The sequence below is a fragment of the Stigmatopora argus genome, chromosome 3 (assembly GCF_051989625.1).
Source record: "Stigmatopora argus isolate UIUO_Sarg chromosome 3, RoL_Sarg_1.0, whole genome shotgun sequence".
Lineage (NCBI taxonomy): Eukaryota > Metazoa > Chordata > Actinopteri > Syngnathiformes > Syngnathidae > Stigmatopora > Stigmatopora argus.
The window spans coordinates 7,573,364-7,587,658 of NC_135389.1; the positions used below are offsets into that span (position 1 = coordinate 7,573,364).

The 14,295-nt window shown below is 39.4% G+C and overlaps 1 protein-coding gene across 6 annotated transcripts in view; it reads right to left on the bottom strand.

Moving 5' to 3' along the window:
• ppfibp1b (PPFIA binding protein 1b) overlaps positions 1-14,295 on the bottom strand; it is a 30,244-nt gene that overhangs the window by 15,384 nt on the left and 565 nt on the right. For 2 of the 6 annotated variants that reach the window (XM_077596780.1, XM_077596778.1), the window contains exons 2-10: positions 8,418-8,501; positions 7,773-7,978; positions 7,005-7,094; positions 6,812-6,925; positions 3,897-4,028; positions 3,176-3,268; positions 2,399-2,491; positions 931-1,045; positions 738-770 (exon numbers count right to left, since the gene is read on the bottom strand). In XM_077596780.1, the coding sequence (XP_077452906.1) occupies positions 738-770; positions 931-1,045; positions 2,399-2,491; positions 3,176-3,268; positions 3,897-4,028; positions 6,812-6,925; positions 7,005-7,094; positions 7,773-7,978; positions 8,418-8,481 (940 nt within the window). In that variant the 5' untranslated portion in view covers positions 8,482-8,501. The remainder of the gene's footprint in view (positions 1-737; positions 771-930; positions 1,046-2,398; positions 2,492-3,175; positions 3,269-3,896; positions 4,029-6,811; positions 6,926-7,004; positions 7,095-7,772; positions 7,979-8,417; positions 8,502-14,295) is intronic. The other 4 variants (XM_077596783.1, XM_077596784.1, XM_077596782.1 and 1 more) reach the window with 3 other exon arrangements.

Genomic DNA, 14,295 nt, shown 5'->3' on the forward strand with positions numbered 1-14,295 from the left:
CCCTGTCTTTAACTATGCCACCTTTTTAAAACCATGTATTGATCTTTGATGGGAGCATATTGATAACCTATTGGGAGATCCAGTGTTGCAATAAATCATCATCTCAAGACCCCTACTTAGGACATTAGAAAATAAACAAAGATGAAGCATCTGATCATCAATCTTAACGACTGATTTTTCTTCATGCATTTAGTGACATCAACATTAATAGAATAACTTCTGTGAATATAAGAGTCAATAGTGACAGTCAAGGCACAAATATGGAGACAGTCAAACAATGTCACAGACCAATGAACACGACAGCTACATGGGTTAGCAGGACACACATTGGTCACTGGTGTGAGAAGGAAATGTTTAGAGAAGTTAGGGGGACTGGGGTGATCTTCAGAGTTTGAGGCAGAAGGATGAGTGAACAGCCTGAAAGGTTGCAAACACATTTCATTCCTCATTCCTGTCAAAAACCACAAAGCTTATATCAGGCCATGTTGCTGTACCAGATTACAATGTTAAAAACACACTGACGGCCTTGAGGACGATGTTGGCTTGGTTCGGTTTAGATCCTGAGAAACGGCATAAAAACAACCTAGTTTAAGCGAATTGTGATGTTCTCCGGGCATATTAGCGCTCTGATGGGCAAATAGAGTAATGGACAAGCAGAGTTCACATGGCTCATGCTCGTTCATGCAAACAGAGGTTGAGATGGGTGCAATAACGAATAGAAGCATAAACCCTCTTACGTTTTTCCTTCAGCCTCTTTCTAAGAGTTTCATCTGGATGAGAGAATAAAGAGCAACACATTGGGAGAATAAAACAATCTGCTGTCAGTTGGGACTTCCGATAAATAGGACCCCGAAACCTTGGCAATTCATCGGCCTTGTAACAACTGAAAAGTTCATGTGCATGCGCTCATCGCTAAACAACGTTTCCTACCTCTGTCAGTAGGATCGGGACTGCTTGAGGCCACGGCTTTGAAACCTGTCTCATCCTGTAGTTTACCCTCTTTGTCTTTGCCTTCCAGTTGCCTTCTCAGTTTGACGAGCTCCTCCTGTCAAATGCAAAACACGTGTGATTTCATTGTCTTCTCAAAGACACCCGGCCTAACTTCACACCACAAAAAAAACAACACCAAAAGGTTCACAGATGATGACGTGTCCTATGGGGGGTAAGAAAGGCACACCGGGGGTGCGTCTCACTTGTCCTATTGTGCAACCTTCTCGCTGCTAAGTTGACTTGAGTCATTCCAGGAATGGAGGACATTTTGACTTCAATGTTCTTGGAAAATAAGCTTTAACTTTTCTAGATTTCTGATGAACATTCTCATCAATAATAAATCATCAACTATGAAAGGCTTCATAGCTGATCTCACAGTCTAAAGTTATTTTTTTTTAATTATGCGATTTATTTGATGTTTACTTGTTTATTTGGCATGATCACAGTACCTGGGTTGCTTATCTGTACTAATTTTGGCTTTGTCTTCAGGATGAAGTTAGTAGCTATTACTGGTGACTAAGACAAACTTACTTGTGAAGATAGTTGAGGGGGTAATTAAAAAAAATGTTATCTTATTCGGATCACATGGCTAATTTTTTGGGGGTTTAAAGATAAAAGTATGAAAAATAGAGGTAATATATATTTCCTTAACCAATTCCTTGCTCTGCTGAGGTCAAGTGTGGTGTATCTAATTATTCACTGCTTTCTTCTATTATTGTGTGCATGTTATGGGACACAAGTATCAAGAATAATGAATAATATTTGAAATACTATGCTTGCTAAAACAACTGTTACCACAGTTACAAGTGACAACAATGAAACAAATAACAATGCTCACCAAAATGAAATTTAAATGTCATTTTAATGACTTTGTGCCAGACTTATTATTTAGAAAAATATTTTTACGCCTTTTTTTTCTTGTTTATGGTTCCAGGCCAAAAATGTAGATTTACATTTTGTACACAAATTGACTATTTTGTATGAGGATTATTTAGAATTTTAAGGATGGGATATATAACGTCCACCAATTTTGGAATGACCCACATGTAAAAAAGAGGAGCGAGGATCAAGGAGATTGCAAATAAGAGAAAGAGAGTCACCTCCTATATAGGTAATGTTGTGGGTGGTGGAATTATAAAGGAAAACATTAGGTGTTGGAACCAGGCATGAAAATACATTCGAGCAATGGAAATCAAGCTTTTTTTAAAGTCTGAAATCTTCTTATAACTTTACTTTAGTTTTATTTTTTTATTGTACCAAATGTGGACTTGGTTAAAAGGGTTAAATGAGTTCTGCAAAGCAACAAAAACCTTTGGCATCCTTAAAGAATTAGAGGAGGAGCTGAAGGAAGGGAGAGGTCAAACCCATAATCATACAGCAGACAACAGTGATCCTGAGAAACGCCAACCTTCAGAGCCTGCACTTTGTTCTCCTTCCTCTGTTTCTCATACTGCATCTGGCCCATTTTGATTTTCTGGCTAGAAAGCTTGGCCATTAAAGACTTGCGGAAGGAAAAACCAAGAAAATGAGAGAAAATGTGCAAGACCATCAAGTTAAAAGCGATACACTTGTACGCTAAGGCGTATTGGGACAGGCTGTAGCAAAGTAAGTTCCCATGATTCATCAATACATTTTGGACACTTTCATTCTACCAACCTTTGTAGGAACAGTGTGTGGAAGACCCAGCATAACTAAGTGTACGTCAGTAGAACAGTAAGTCATGTTTTATGGGAAAGAACTTCAAAGCCCAGACCACAAGCCCAAAATAAACCTTTGGAATGAACTACATCTCTTGTCAAATGTATGAGTGGCCTCAATGGGCAAAAAGTCTTCTGAGAAGAATCTCTTCTAGCAAAAGCCACAGTTTGTCTACTTTCAGTTCTTTGTAGTCGCAGGAACTATGTCCTATTAAGATATCGATTATAAAGCAATGTGTTGCTTTTTTTGGTTAAAATTCTTCATATCAGTTAAACCTGGTTTTAGTAGTATTGTCTTAATTTGTGAATGCAATTTTTTTTTAAGATTATTCAATTATTCAAACCAGTGGTCATTAGTTGCAACCCAAATACGGTTCTATTGGGACATTTGCAGTAAAGAAAAAACAAGCCAAGCAAAGTAAATCGATATTGCAGGTATTTAAAAAAATAAATAAATAAAACCCATTTGTTTCAATTTAATAACTCACCTTAGTTGTTTTAAGATTATTTTCATATTGCTGCTTTTCACTCTCCAGCTCGGTCATTCTGTATCGCAATTCATTAACCTCCAGAATTAAATCCTGAAAGGAGAAAATGATAAAATACTTCTTTCAAGGAATGCTAAAAAATATATTGAACACAGATGGGAATACAGACACACATTTTCCACATTCTTTATACTTTATTTTCAAAGGATTTGTAGTTAAGATCCAAAATTCTCAAATTACGGTTTGTTTGCAATAGTTTTTTTGCATTTTGAAATGTGTGTGCAACTCAGTGTACAAGTGTTTAGCATGTCGGCTGCACAGTTCTGCAGTCAAGCGTTCGATCCCATGTGGGTCCTCACTGTGTGGAGTGTGCATTTTTTTCCCGGGGTTAGATGGCTTTATCTCCGGGTACTCCGCTTTCCTCCCACATCCCAAAAACATGCTTGCTAAGCTGGTCTAAATTGCCCCAAGGTGTAAGCGTGAATGGTTGTCAGTCTTCTTGTGCCCAGCGATTGGCTGATCACTGATTGAGGGTGTCCCCTGCATGGTGCCCATTGTTAGCTGGGTTAGGCTCCAGCACCCCCGCAATCCCTGAAAGGATAAGTGGTTTGGAAAATGAATGAAATTGATGAAAATGTGTGTAGGTTTTGGGGTGAAAACAAGGGAAAACGCTTATACAAGACACAAACAGTCTTGCTGTCTGTGGAATTTGCCGACATACCTCACTGTCCCGAAATCTTTCATCAAAGTCCAGTCTCTCTTTCTGAAAGGAATTTAGTTTCAACTTCATGTTGGACAACTCTGACACAAGCTCCATCTTTTGGGTTTCCAGGGCTGTTCGGCACATAAGCTCCTGCAATGCAAAATCAAGATCAGTATTAGGAAAAACTCACCATCTCATGACATGGACGACCATTCCTGTTAGCATGCCATAGACCAGGGCTCCCCAAACTTTTTCTTGTGAGGGCCACATAACTTTTCCCTTCTCTGATGGGGGGCCGGTGTCAGTTTGTAACAGAAAAAGTGTGACGATCGTAGGGGAGCTTAATTTTTTTTTATTGTTTTCCAGAAAGCCACACAACCAAATAACCCTTTCCAGGTTTTTTACAGAAAAAAAGTCAGGAAACATATAATAACACTATTAATGAAATAAATAATAACTAAATAACCCTCTCTGAGTTCTTCACAGAAAAAACAGGAAATAAATAACACTATTTATGAAATAAATAATAACTAAATAACTCTCTCTGGGTTCTTCATAGAAAAAAAAGCCATGGAACATTAACTTTCTGTTGTGCCATGCACAATCTTCTCCCTTTGCTCTGAAGTTTATGCACGACACCACAACCGTCATTACAGAATCCCACGTCAACATTTTGCAGCACAGTGCTTGGTGGTGAATTTGGCAGTGGACTCGTAGCGGGGCGGTGAGACCCCTTTTTTCCAACTCCCGGTTCATGCGTCCCATTATTAGACCGCGAGTTTCGGCCACCATGCTAGGAGCCCCGTCAGTCGTGATGCTAGCTAGCTTTGACCAGTCCAGGTCCAACTTCTCCATGGTTTGGCACACTTTGTCAAAAATATCCTCTCCCGTTGTAGTCCCTTTGAGACTTTGGAGGGCTGCCAGATCCTCGCAAATCTCAAAGTTTGCGCTAACTCCACGAATAAAAATGAGCAGTTTCTCTGTGTCTTGCACGTCCGTGCTTTCATCCAGTGCTAATGAAAAAAAGTCAAATTATTTTGTCTTCTGCTGCAGCTGGGCATATACATTACTCCCGATTTCTTCAACGCGTCTGGTCATTGTACTCACCGACAGACTTACGGCATTAAATGCATCTTTCTTTTCGGGACACACCTCCTCCGCGACAGTATCCATACATTTCTTAACAAACTCTCCGTCAGTGAAAGGCTTACCGCTGCTTGCTATCAATTTAGCAACCCAAAAGCTGGCCCGAACGGATGCCTGGTTCTGCTGAGATAGTAGTCCACTTTTTCGCTTTGAGAGTTTGTCTGCTCGTATTTGGCCTTGCAATCTATCGTACTTGTCTTTGTGACGGGATTCATAGTGTCGGCAAAGATTGTATTCTTTGAATACCGCCACCGTCTCTTGACAAATGAGACAAACAGCCTTTTCTTTGCATTAAACAAAAAAATAATTGTTTGTCCACTCCAGGTTAAATACCCTGCATTCTGAATCAATTTTTCTCTCACCTAACTTTTTCGCCATTATTCCGTTCTCAAACAGGTTGCAGTTTTAATATGCTTGAATAGTCCGCGATGGTCCCAGGGCTCCGCCCTCACCTGCGATCGTCCAGATGTCTCGGTAACACTGCTCGTGCATGCAATGGTGGACGTGCCCGCATGCATCAAAGGGAAACACTCTCCCCGCGCGTGTCACCAAAGAAGCAATGCGAAGCCCCGCTTCACTGGGATGATTTGTGGGCTCAGCAGGGGTGCAATGAACCAAACACAAGATTAAAACGTCCCAGTCTTCAAGGCCAAATAGGAAAAAAAATCCGATAGCGTATCTAGTATTGTTCAGAGGGCCGGTCCAAATGTGCCGGCGGGCCGCATCCAAAAAAAAAAAAAAATTAAAAAAAAAAAATTTAAAAAAAAAATTAAAAAATCCGATAGCGTCTCTGGTATTGTTCAGAGGGCCGGTCCAAATGTGCCGGCGGGCCGTATCCGGCCCGCGGGCCGTAGTTTGGTGACCCCTGCCATAGACGAACAAAACGGCTACAGTATACAGTGGTACCTCGAGATTCAAGCTTAATTCGTTCCGGGACTGAGCTCGGATGTCGATTTACTCGTAACTCAAATGAACGTTTCCCATAGAAATGAATTAAAAACAAATTAATGCATTCCAACCCTCTGAAAAAACACCAAAAACAGGATAATGGATTGGAAAAACATTTGTATTTGTTCTAATTTGCCATCGATTAACAAAGTAACAAATAACTAGTGGTTTAATAGTACTAAATTTAGACGGATTTAGCGGAGGGGAGAGAGAGGGACACAGAGGGAGGCGGGAACTTTTTGCAGGGCAACGCGCTCGTAACATGACATAAACACATTTAAATGAACTTGGATTACGATGCAGACATTCAAAAATTACTTTAATCTAACCTTAATTCTAATTTCTTTTTACATTTTTATACCTTTCTTCTCCCAGATTGGTTCTATTTGCCCCGCCTCCACCCTGACTTTCAGATGCAACCCTTCGAGGGGTGTTTGTTTTTGTCTTCCCTTCAAAATATTCACAAAATGATGCACAATGTCCTCACGATAGGATAACGCATGACAACTTGCCAACGAGAAGTAGTATATACGCCCTTCGCACTGACTAACGGGAGAAAAACACTGAAAAAAATGCAACGCTCCGCCCAGTACTCATAGAGAGATGACACGAGGGAGTTGCGACCAGAGAGACAATACACGAGAGTTGCGACCAGAGAGACAGTGCCCATGTTGTTCTTATGAGCAGCCTTTCACGTCCGCTGTATGCTCGTGTATCGGAATTTGTCTTGTATCTCAAGATAAATATTTGCCCAAAATTTTACTCGTATCTCAAGTTGCTTGTATGTCAGGGCACTCGTATGTCAAGTTACCACTGTAGTGTTTGTGACTTCATGTTACCTGTTGTAGCATTTCCTCGGTTGTGTTGAGCTTCTCCCTGTGCTCTTCCAAACACAAGTCAAGGTCCCGAATCTTCTCCCCCTGAGCATCCACTTGGTCAGTTAACACACTCACCTACACGTGAGAAAGACATCGGTCTGTTTTAAAACTCATTTTGAAAAAGTAGAAGTGTTTTCGTGTCCCCGGGCTCTACCTGAAGCACCAGTGACTCCTTATCACTTTCAATTCGGGTAAGCCTCTCTTGATAGTGGTCACCCGCTCCCACAGAGAGGTGCCCATTGGACTATAATGAGAAAAGACAGATGGATTATTTTAGAACCCGGAGGGATATTAGATACTGACGTGTATGAGTTGAGGAAAGTAACGACTATATTACATGCCTGGCTTGGGTTAAAAGGTCTCACGGTTGAAAATTTTGCCCAGCACAAATAAAATCTTTTATTATTGAAAGGAAGGCCCACATAGAAACTGCTGTCTAGAGTGGATCAAAGCATTCCATAAGAACTATGGCATCTAGCTGGAAGTGGACCATCCCTCTCTCCAAACAGCTCGAATCAGCATTTTTCTTGTGACAAAAGACAACAGTTCATGCATGCCAACAGAACTCTACAAATACAGCCGTCCTGTTTCCACTTAGCAAACAATTTAGTTGTCGCCTGCTATAAATTAATGTCTGTCTACTTCTCTGGTTGAAGTAACGTTGGCAGAACAATGTGCAAACATGCAGAAATCAAGCCAGATATTAAAGCAATCCAAGCAAACAGCCAATTTTAAAAGATGCAAATACAACACAGTCATGGTGTTTGTATAATATACATATACAACTAAATTGCTAAGCCAAAACTTATGACGTCATGTAGTACAAGAGCCATTTGACATTAAATCATTTTTTATGAGAATGATCTGCAGTAAGGCTAAACTGCTGTCACTAAAATGCAATGCGCTGTCTGGAGGCACTTACCAGGCGCCCCTGGAGCCACTCGACCAGACTTTCAGCTGTTGAGTCAGGGATTTGGCAGCGAAGAGTGTTCCGTCCATCATTGTCCAGCAACTCCAGTATACCTCGAAGGTCTTCCAAAAGGTGAAGAGCCCGTAAATTGCCCATGAAAGGAGAGCTAGGTGACTGACAATCAAACATCCCATTGGAATAATCAAGAGCCTTGGATCCTAATGTAAAGAAGCATAACAGTATTAGGGACAACAGGAATATAGAGTGAAAGAAAACAGCCAGTTCTATTAATACTGCCATAAAAGACGGCCAGTGAACATTTTGTACACTAGACATTCGGTGATTTGAAAATCTGAGGTGTGGGATAGACAGTCCATTGGTTAAGAGTATTATGATCCCCAAAAACCTGTCATGTTACCCAAAATAGCAATGACATCATTACCTCCATTCATTAATCATTTAAACTTAAGTGCACCCCTTGTGAACATGTCCGAAGATAGATGCCTCACAGTGAAAATGTGGAAACAATTCAACAACATAACATTTGGGTCAAATGGATTATTATTTGTCATCTCTCTAGAAATGAAGTGGACCACAGCAGAGTCTTCTAGTCTTGTAGACCTTTGGACTTTACACTGTTTAAGCACAGTTACGAACCTGCTATAATGCCATCCATCTGCTCAAGAGCAGCTGCCAACATATCGCTGGCATCCGCCATCATCTTCAGGCTCTACAAAAAAACTGGGAAAAAAAGCGAAAACAATAAGGAGTGGTTCGGGTACATTGATTTGTTCAACAATTGGTAAATGGACTTTTCATTTTATAGTGCCTTTCCACCTTTATGGCACTCAAAGGACTTTTGACATAAGATCATCATTCACCTACTGATGACAGACACACTGTGGGGTTCAATATCTTACTCAAGGATACTTAGACTCGGTTTCCAGAGCAGGGACTTACTCTACCACTGAGCTATGCCACCCCACAAAATAGATCAATTACAGCCTATTCATTTGTAACATGATAAAATAATTAGGCATAAAATCCACTTTAATAAGAATCTGGTGAATGAAATCTCGCCTTATTAATTTTCCAACCATAAGACAGTAGACACTTTGTTTGCAAGTGAAGTCAAGATGAAATTTAGGGTCCCATTCTTGGACATATGCCAGAACAGCATAGTGGATCCCTTTTTCCGGGTTATTCAAAAGCCATTATCCATGCAAGGACAACTACAAATGGACAAGCACTCATTTACATGGACACACATTTCCATCTCTAAACTGCAGACAAAATCTTTATGTGATTATCTACTAGTTCAATTCAAGGAGACTTCATTTTCGCCCTCAAAATGTCGCAGGCGCATACAAACGCTCTTTATTGAAACGCCTGTCTCACATCCTGGGAGTGGCCGAAACTGGACACATTTTCAAACTTGATGGAAACCACCCACAGTCCTAACACTGTTATTTCAGAATTCCTGCGGACAAATTTTCCACGTCATAAAATAAGCATCCAATGAAACATACGAAAGATGGAGAAGGCTAGGGGAAGGTACAGCCCAGAAAAATGACTGTAACTTATACTAACATATAGGGAATGTGTGCATGTGCATAAGAAGTGTTTTTCTTAAATGACCATCTACTAAACATTCAACCTTTCACAAAATTCAGCAATAATTCCATCATGTCAAACAAAATATACATAGTTCCAGTAAGATAAAAAGTTGTTTTCCTTTTACAAAATGTATTCTAATCATATAATCTGAAATAGGCACCCAAAATAGACGTATAATGCAGTCTAATAAGTAATCATTTACTTGTAAAGCAAATAAAATCTAACCATTTCTGTCAGTCCCTACTTACAAAAAAGTCAGCGGAATCTAAAAATTGGATTTCCACCATTGGCATATAATATCTGACTCAATACAATGATTATTTTGAAGGAATTTCCCACCATTTTTAATGCAGTAGAAATGTGAAATTGTACCTAAATCTTATGGCAGTGCTTTTAAGGATGAATTGATCATTAGCATAATTCTGCAGAATTGCACCTTGATTAATATTTGGATTTTGATCTGATCACATAAATGTATCTTGGTTTTTTCTCTCCTTTTGAACAACAACAGAGTAACCTCAGTCTGCAGAAGGTCCCCACCTTGTGGACTTTCTGTGTGTGGCTACAGTTTTTTACCTAGGTCTACAATGTCTTCTGTGTCTGTCTTGCTACTGCAACCAAGGAAATTTCCCAAATACGGGATTAAATAAAGTTCTAATCTAATTCAGAGGTAGACTGGCAGTAGTGCTTTTATAGTTGTAATCCTACTGGATACCAGTAAAGTGTTTGAGCGTGGCCGCACGAACTGAACGCTGTTGGCCTATTTCTAACATTCTCTGGCGCATACCAGAATTCATTATAAAAATAATCGATCACAGCAAGACATCCTGGTCCTGATGTAGCAAGTCCCACAATTGATACTATGTATGTACATACATTAAACAAAATATCTATAAGTACTTTCATTTGGGTCCCCATAGCAGGATTACAATGAAAACAACCCTCTGACACACTGCTGAATGCAATGCAAGGCAAAAAGAAACCCTGCTTTGAGCAAGAAAGATCCTTACACAAGGCCAGGCATGTTGCTTAGATAGAGGTGTGAGATATGGTTGTCTGTCAGCACTAAACTAGACCTTGTGTGTAGCCATCATCACAAACAGAGCAGGGACTTAGGCAAAAAGAACGCTTAATTATAGGGAAGCAAAATCTATCTATAGATCCTGATATAACTTTTCAGAATGCAGTTCCTAACAAAATGCTGCAATCTAACTAGTAGCTCGCTGGTTGCGTTATAAGAAAAATAAAAGCTGAGTCTTAAATTCAATACAGTGAAGTCAAACACAATCCTTCCTAAGATCCAGATCTACTTGATGGATTAATGAGTATTTTGGGGTGGGGGGAGAAAGGAGGACAGTGAAGGATCAGTTGTGTAACTAACCTGGTCCATATGTAAATATGCCATCTGTGTAAAATGCATATCAAGAGAGATTTCTCAAAGTCCAAACATTCTAAAAAAAACAATGTACTACTGTGTGAAGTTCCCCATAGACATAGCTCTTAGAGTAGTCAAGCAGGCAGTGCCAGGCACAAAGTTAGTTATTGTTGTTGCTAGCAGGGTGTTTTGACTCAGAGAGAAAGAAAATGCAGCGCTACACTCCACATGGCATGTAAACAACACCTCCCCTCAAACACTGAACACGAATGGTTAAAAATACTGTAGCCCCTTGGGCAAAAAAAAGGAAAATCATATGATTTCTAGAAGCATACAGACAATAAAGAAAACATTATGTGAGGGTAGACCATTATAATGGCTGCTCAAAAGCATCAGCTCAAGTCCTTCTAGGCAGTGAGAGGGGACACTCAAGTATTCCTGCTATCCAAAGGGCAACAATATTCTGTTGCTCAAACCCTGAGCGAACCAGTCTAACGTTGAACAAAGGAGAAACAACAACATGAAAACAATAGCTTCAGGCTATAGGGCCTCGTTTCTGAGAGGTTCACAATCAGTCAGTCATGCAACAGCCAGTGATGAAGCACTTTAAAAGAAAAGATTTGGACAGAGAGAAATATTCTTGTCATACCGTACATACTATATCAACTTTTTTTTCATTCATTCATTCAATCATTTTCTGACCCGCTTATCCTCACAAGGGTCGCAGGGATGCTGCAGCCTGTCCCAGCTGACTTCGGTTCTAAAAATTTCAGAGTACTCCTCGCCGGAAATAATGATGATAATTGTTGGAGGAAATGATTCAATAAGAATTTTTAAGGTTTTGGTTTACAAAATAAAAATAGATGTTCCTACTTACAGCCATTAGTAAGCTATTTTAAAGTGACCTGTTTGGTAGTTACAGTTATCCACTAATCCCTAAGCTGTTAGTTTGATCCTTGCCACCTTGACGTCCAACAAGATACGTACAGTTCCCTGGTTTGTTAGCACAATCAAAGGAGAGTGCTGTACATTTGCATAAAAATACAACAGCTATATTAAAGACTTTAGGTTGATAAAGAGTGCAAAGTATTTGTAATTTTAAGACATTTCTTCACAATGCTATACATAAGACTCTTGCCAATAGTAGTTAGATGCAAGCTGTATATTTAATGTACGCTACTTGTGGTAGTTGCCAACTACAAGGCGCCTGCTCAGGGAATAACCTGCAGCTATTTTCAAACTAAGCAAGCAGATTGCATCATCACTAATTTTACACTGCGAATAAACAAATGACATAGGACCAAGATAAATAAGGGTGTCAAGATGAATTTAAAAAAAAAGAAACCCAAAGGCATGCATTTGGTAAAAATCTCCTAGCAAACGGCAGTAAATGGTTCTTACTGTGACTTTAAATAACCTGCGATTAAAGTCCCCAAGTATTTCTCTCAACTGTAGGTTTGCCAAACATCTTAGTGACCAGTTGTTTAATTTGGAAAGTAGGAACATTCCTTTTATTTGAACCAACTGCCCTCCATTTGACTTATTTCAGTAGTTATTTCACATTGTGTCATTGTTTAAACATCACAAATGTTACAACAAAACACATGCAATTGTTGAAGTCAAATTTAACAGAAATACACTACTACAAAAAAAATCCTTGCAGGTATAACGGGGAGAAAGAACAAGGAAGGCCAGAACCTGGACTGAACCCTTGATCTCATAACAGTGAGGCGGATGTGCTAACCACTCTTTCGCCATTCCGCTTCATATTAAACAATGATGGAATAAACTCTCAACACTGACAACAGTAGAGAAAACCAATGGAAGAAAAACAGACATGAATAATCTACAAAAGTCAACTTCCGACTCTGACAACCACATAGATACTGGCCGACCATGAAGCTGAAACAATTGGAAACACAAAGAATACTTCATATCCATTGTTTTTTTCTTTTTCCATTACCACATGTGGTATTTTGAGGACAGCATGCTATCAAAAAATGACAATTCTTATTTAAAAAAAGAAAGAAAAGGCACTCAGAAAACGAAAACTACAGTAGTCATAGGGAGAGGAATTAAACCCACAAATCAGTGATTTTATATATTCTGTGTAAACACTTCTAACAGTTTGAATACTTTAATTGCAGATCTCCAAAAATGAAATAAATGACAAGATTCACAACAACGATTTATTGAACAAATCATTTCAAAGGACATTAACTTCTACGCTGTTCTGTTACATTTCCAGGCTCTTATTCACTGTTGGTGACACTGACAATCCAAGTACAGTGGTCCTTTCATTTGGAGAACATCCTACTGTTTAATGTCTTAAAATGGCAAGTACGTGCTGTTCGATGTCATCTTGGTACATGACGTCAGACTGTGAAATTATAATTATATAAGGATGAGTATTACATCATGGAAAAAGAAGGTGATACCAATGTCAGGGAACTTTTAACGCGCGTCTTTGAAAATCTTAAAAACTAGGAATTTATTAGCAGAAAATCCTGAATAAAGACTTCCACATGGCCATCACCTTCACTCCAGATGTGCTGCAGATTTAATTCATCCATATTCTGCAATAGGGGTCTCAGCCATTTTAACGGGGGGACTAGCAGAGAATGATCATATTTCAGTCCATTTACGGCAGGGGTAGGGAACCTATGGCTCGGGAGCCAGATCTAGCTCTTTTGATGGGTGCATATAGCTCTCCGCCAACCTGTGATGTAAAATACGGAAGGAAATCGCTGGTGAGAGAGCTGAGTCCCGAACACACCAATAAGAAGCGTCATGTCCGCACTGTGGCGTTGACAATACCTACTTACGCGTACTTTAATCTTATTTTTTTCATTAAACTCTTCTTCATGCATACTCACATTGATCCTCATTGATTAGCAACAGTATAACAATATTATCAAAAGAATTCAGAGACTTTTTGTACTTTAAAAGTGGTGAGATAACTAAAAAATGCACATTTTCATGAATGTTTTTTTGTAAATTCTAAGTATGGCTCTCAATGAATAACATTTGAAAATTTGTATAGTTTAAGGCTTTCTCTATCAAAAAGATTCCCGAACCCTGATTTACAGCAACAGACGTCCAAACGTGTTTGACTGGGAGGGGCGCCAACCCTCCCAGTTGGACTAGATTGGACGTCTATCAATATCAATAGGAGCTAATGAGTTAAATAAATTAGAAATCGTGGTCATTGGTTTGCATTGCTATTGGAGCAGCCCATTCTCAGACAATCATCTTGTTCAGGGACGCATTTGACATAGAATTTAAAGGGTCATCATCAGGGCAATGTTGTATGGGCAGCTGATCAAATGTCACTGCTTTGCCATAACAATCCAGGGCGCAAATTCTCTTTGTTTGCAGTACGATAAACACTCAAGGATATCCCAGCAGACGACTTTCTATGACCATGTGTTGAAAGAAAATAGCAAGCAAAGATTTCAGAGTACTGTGTTAACATGGCAAACTTCCAAACTAAACTTTACAAAAAAAATGCTAAAGAGTAATTTGTGATCTAAAGTACATTTG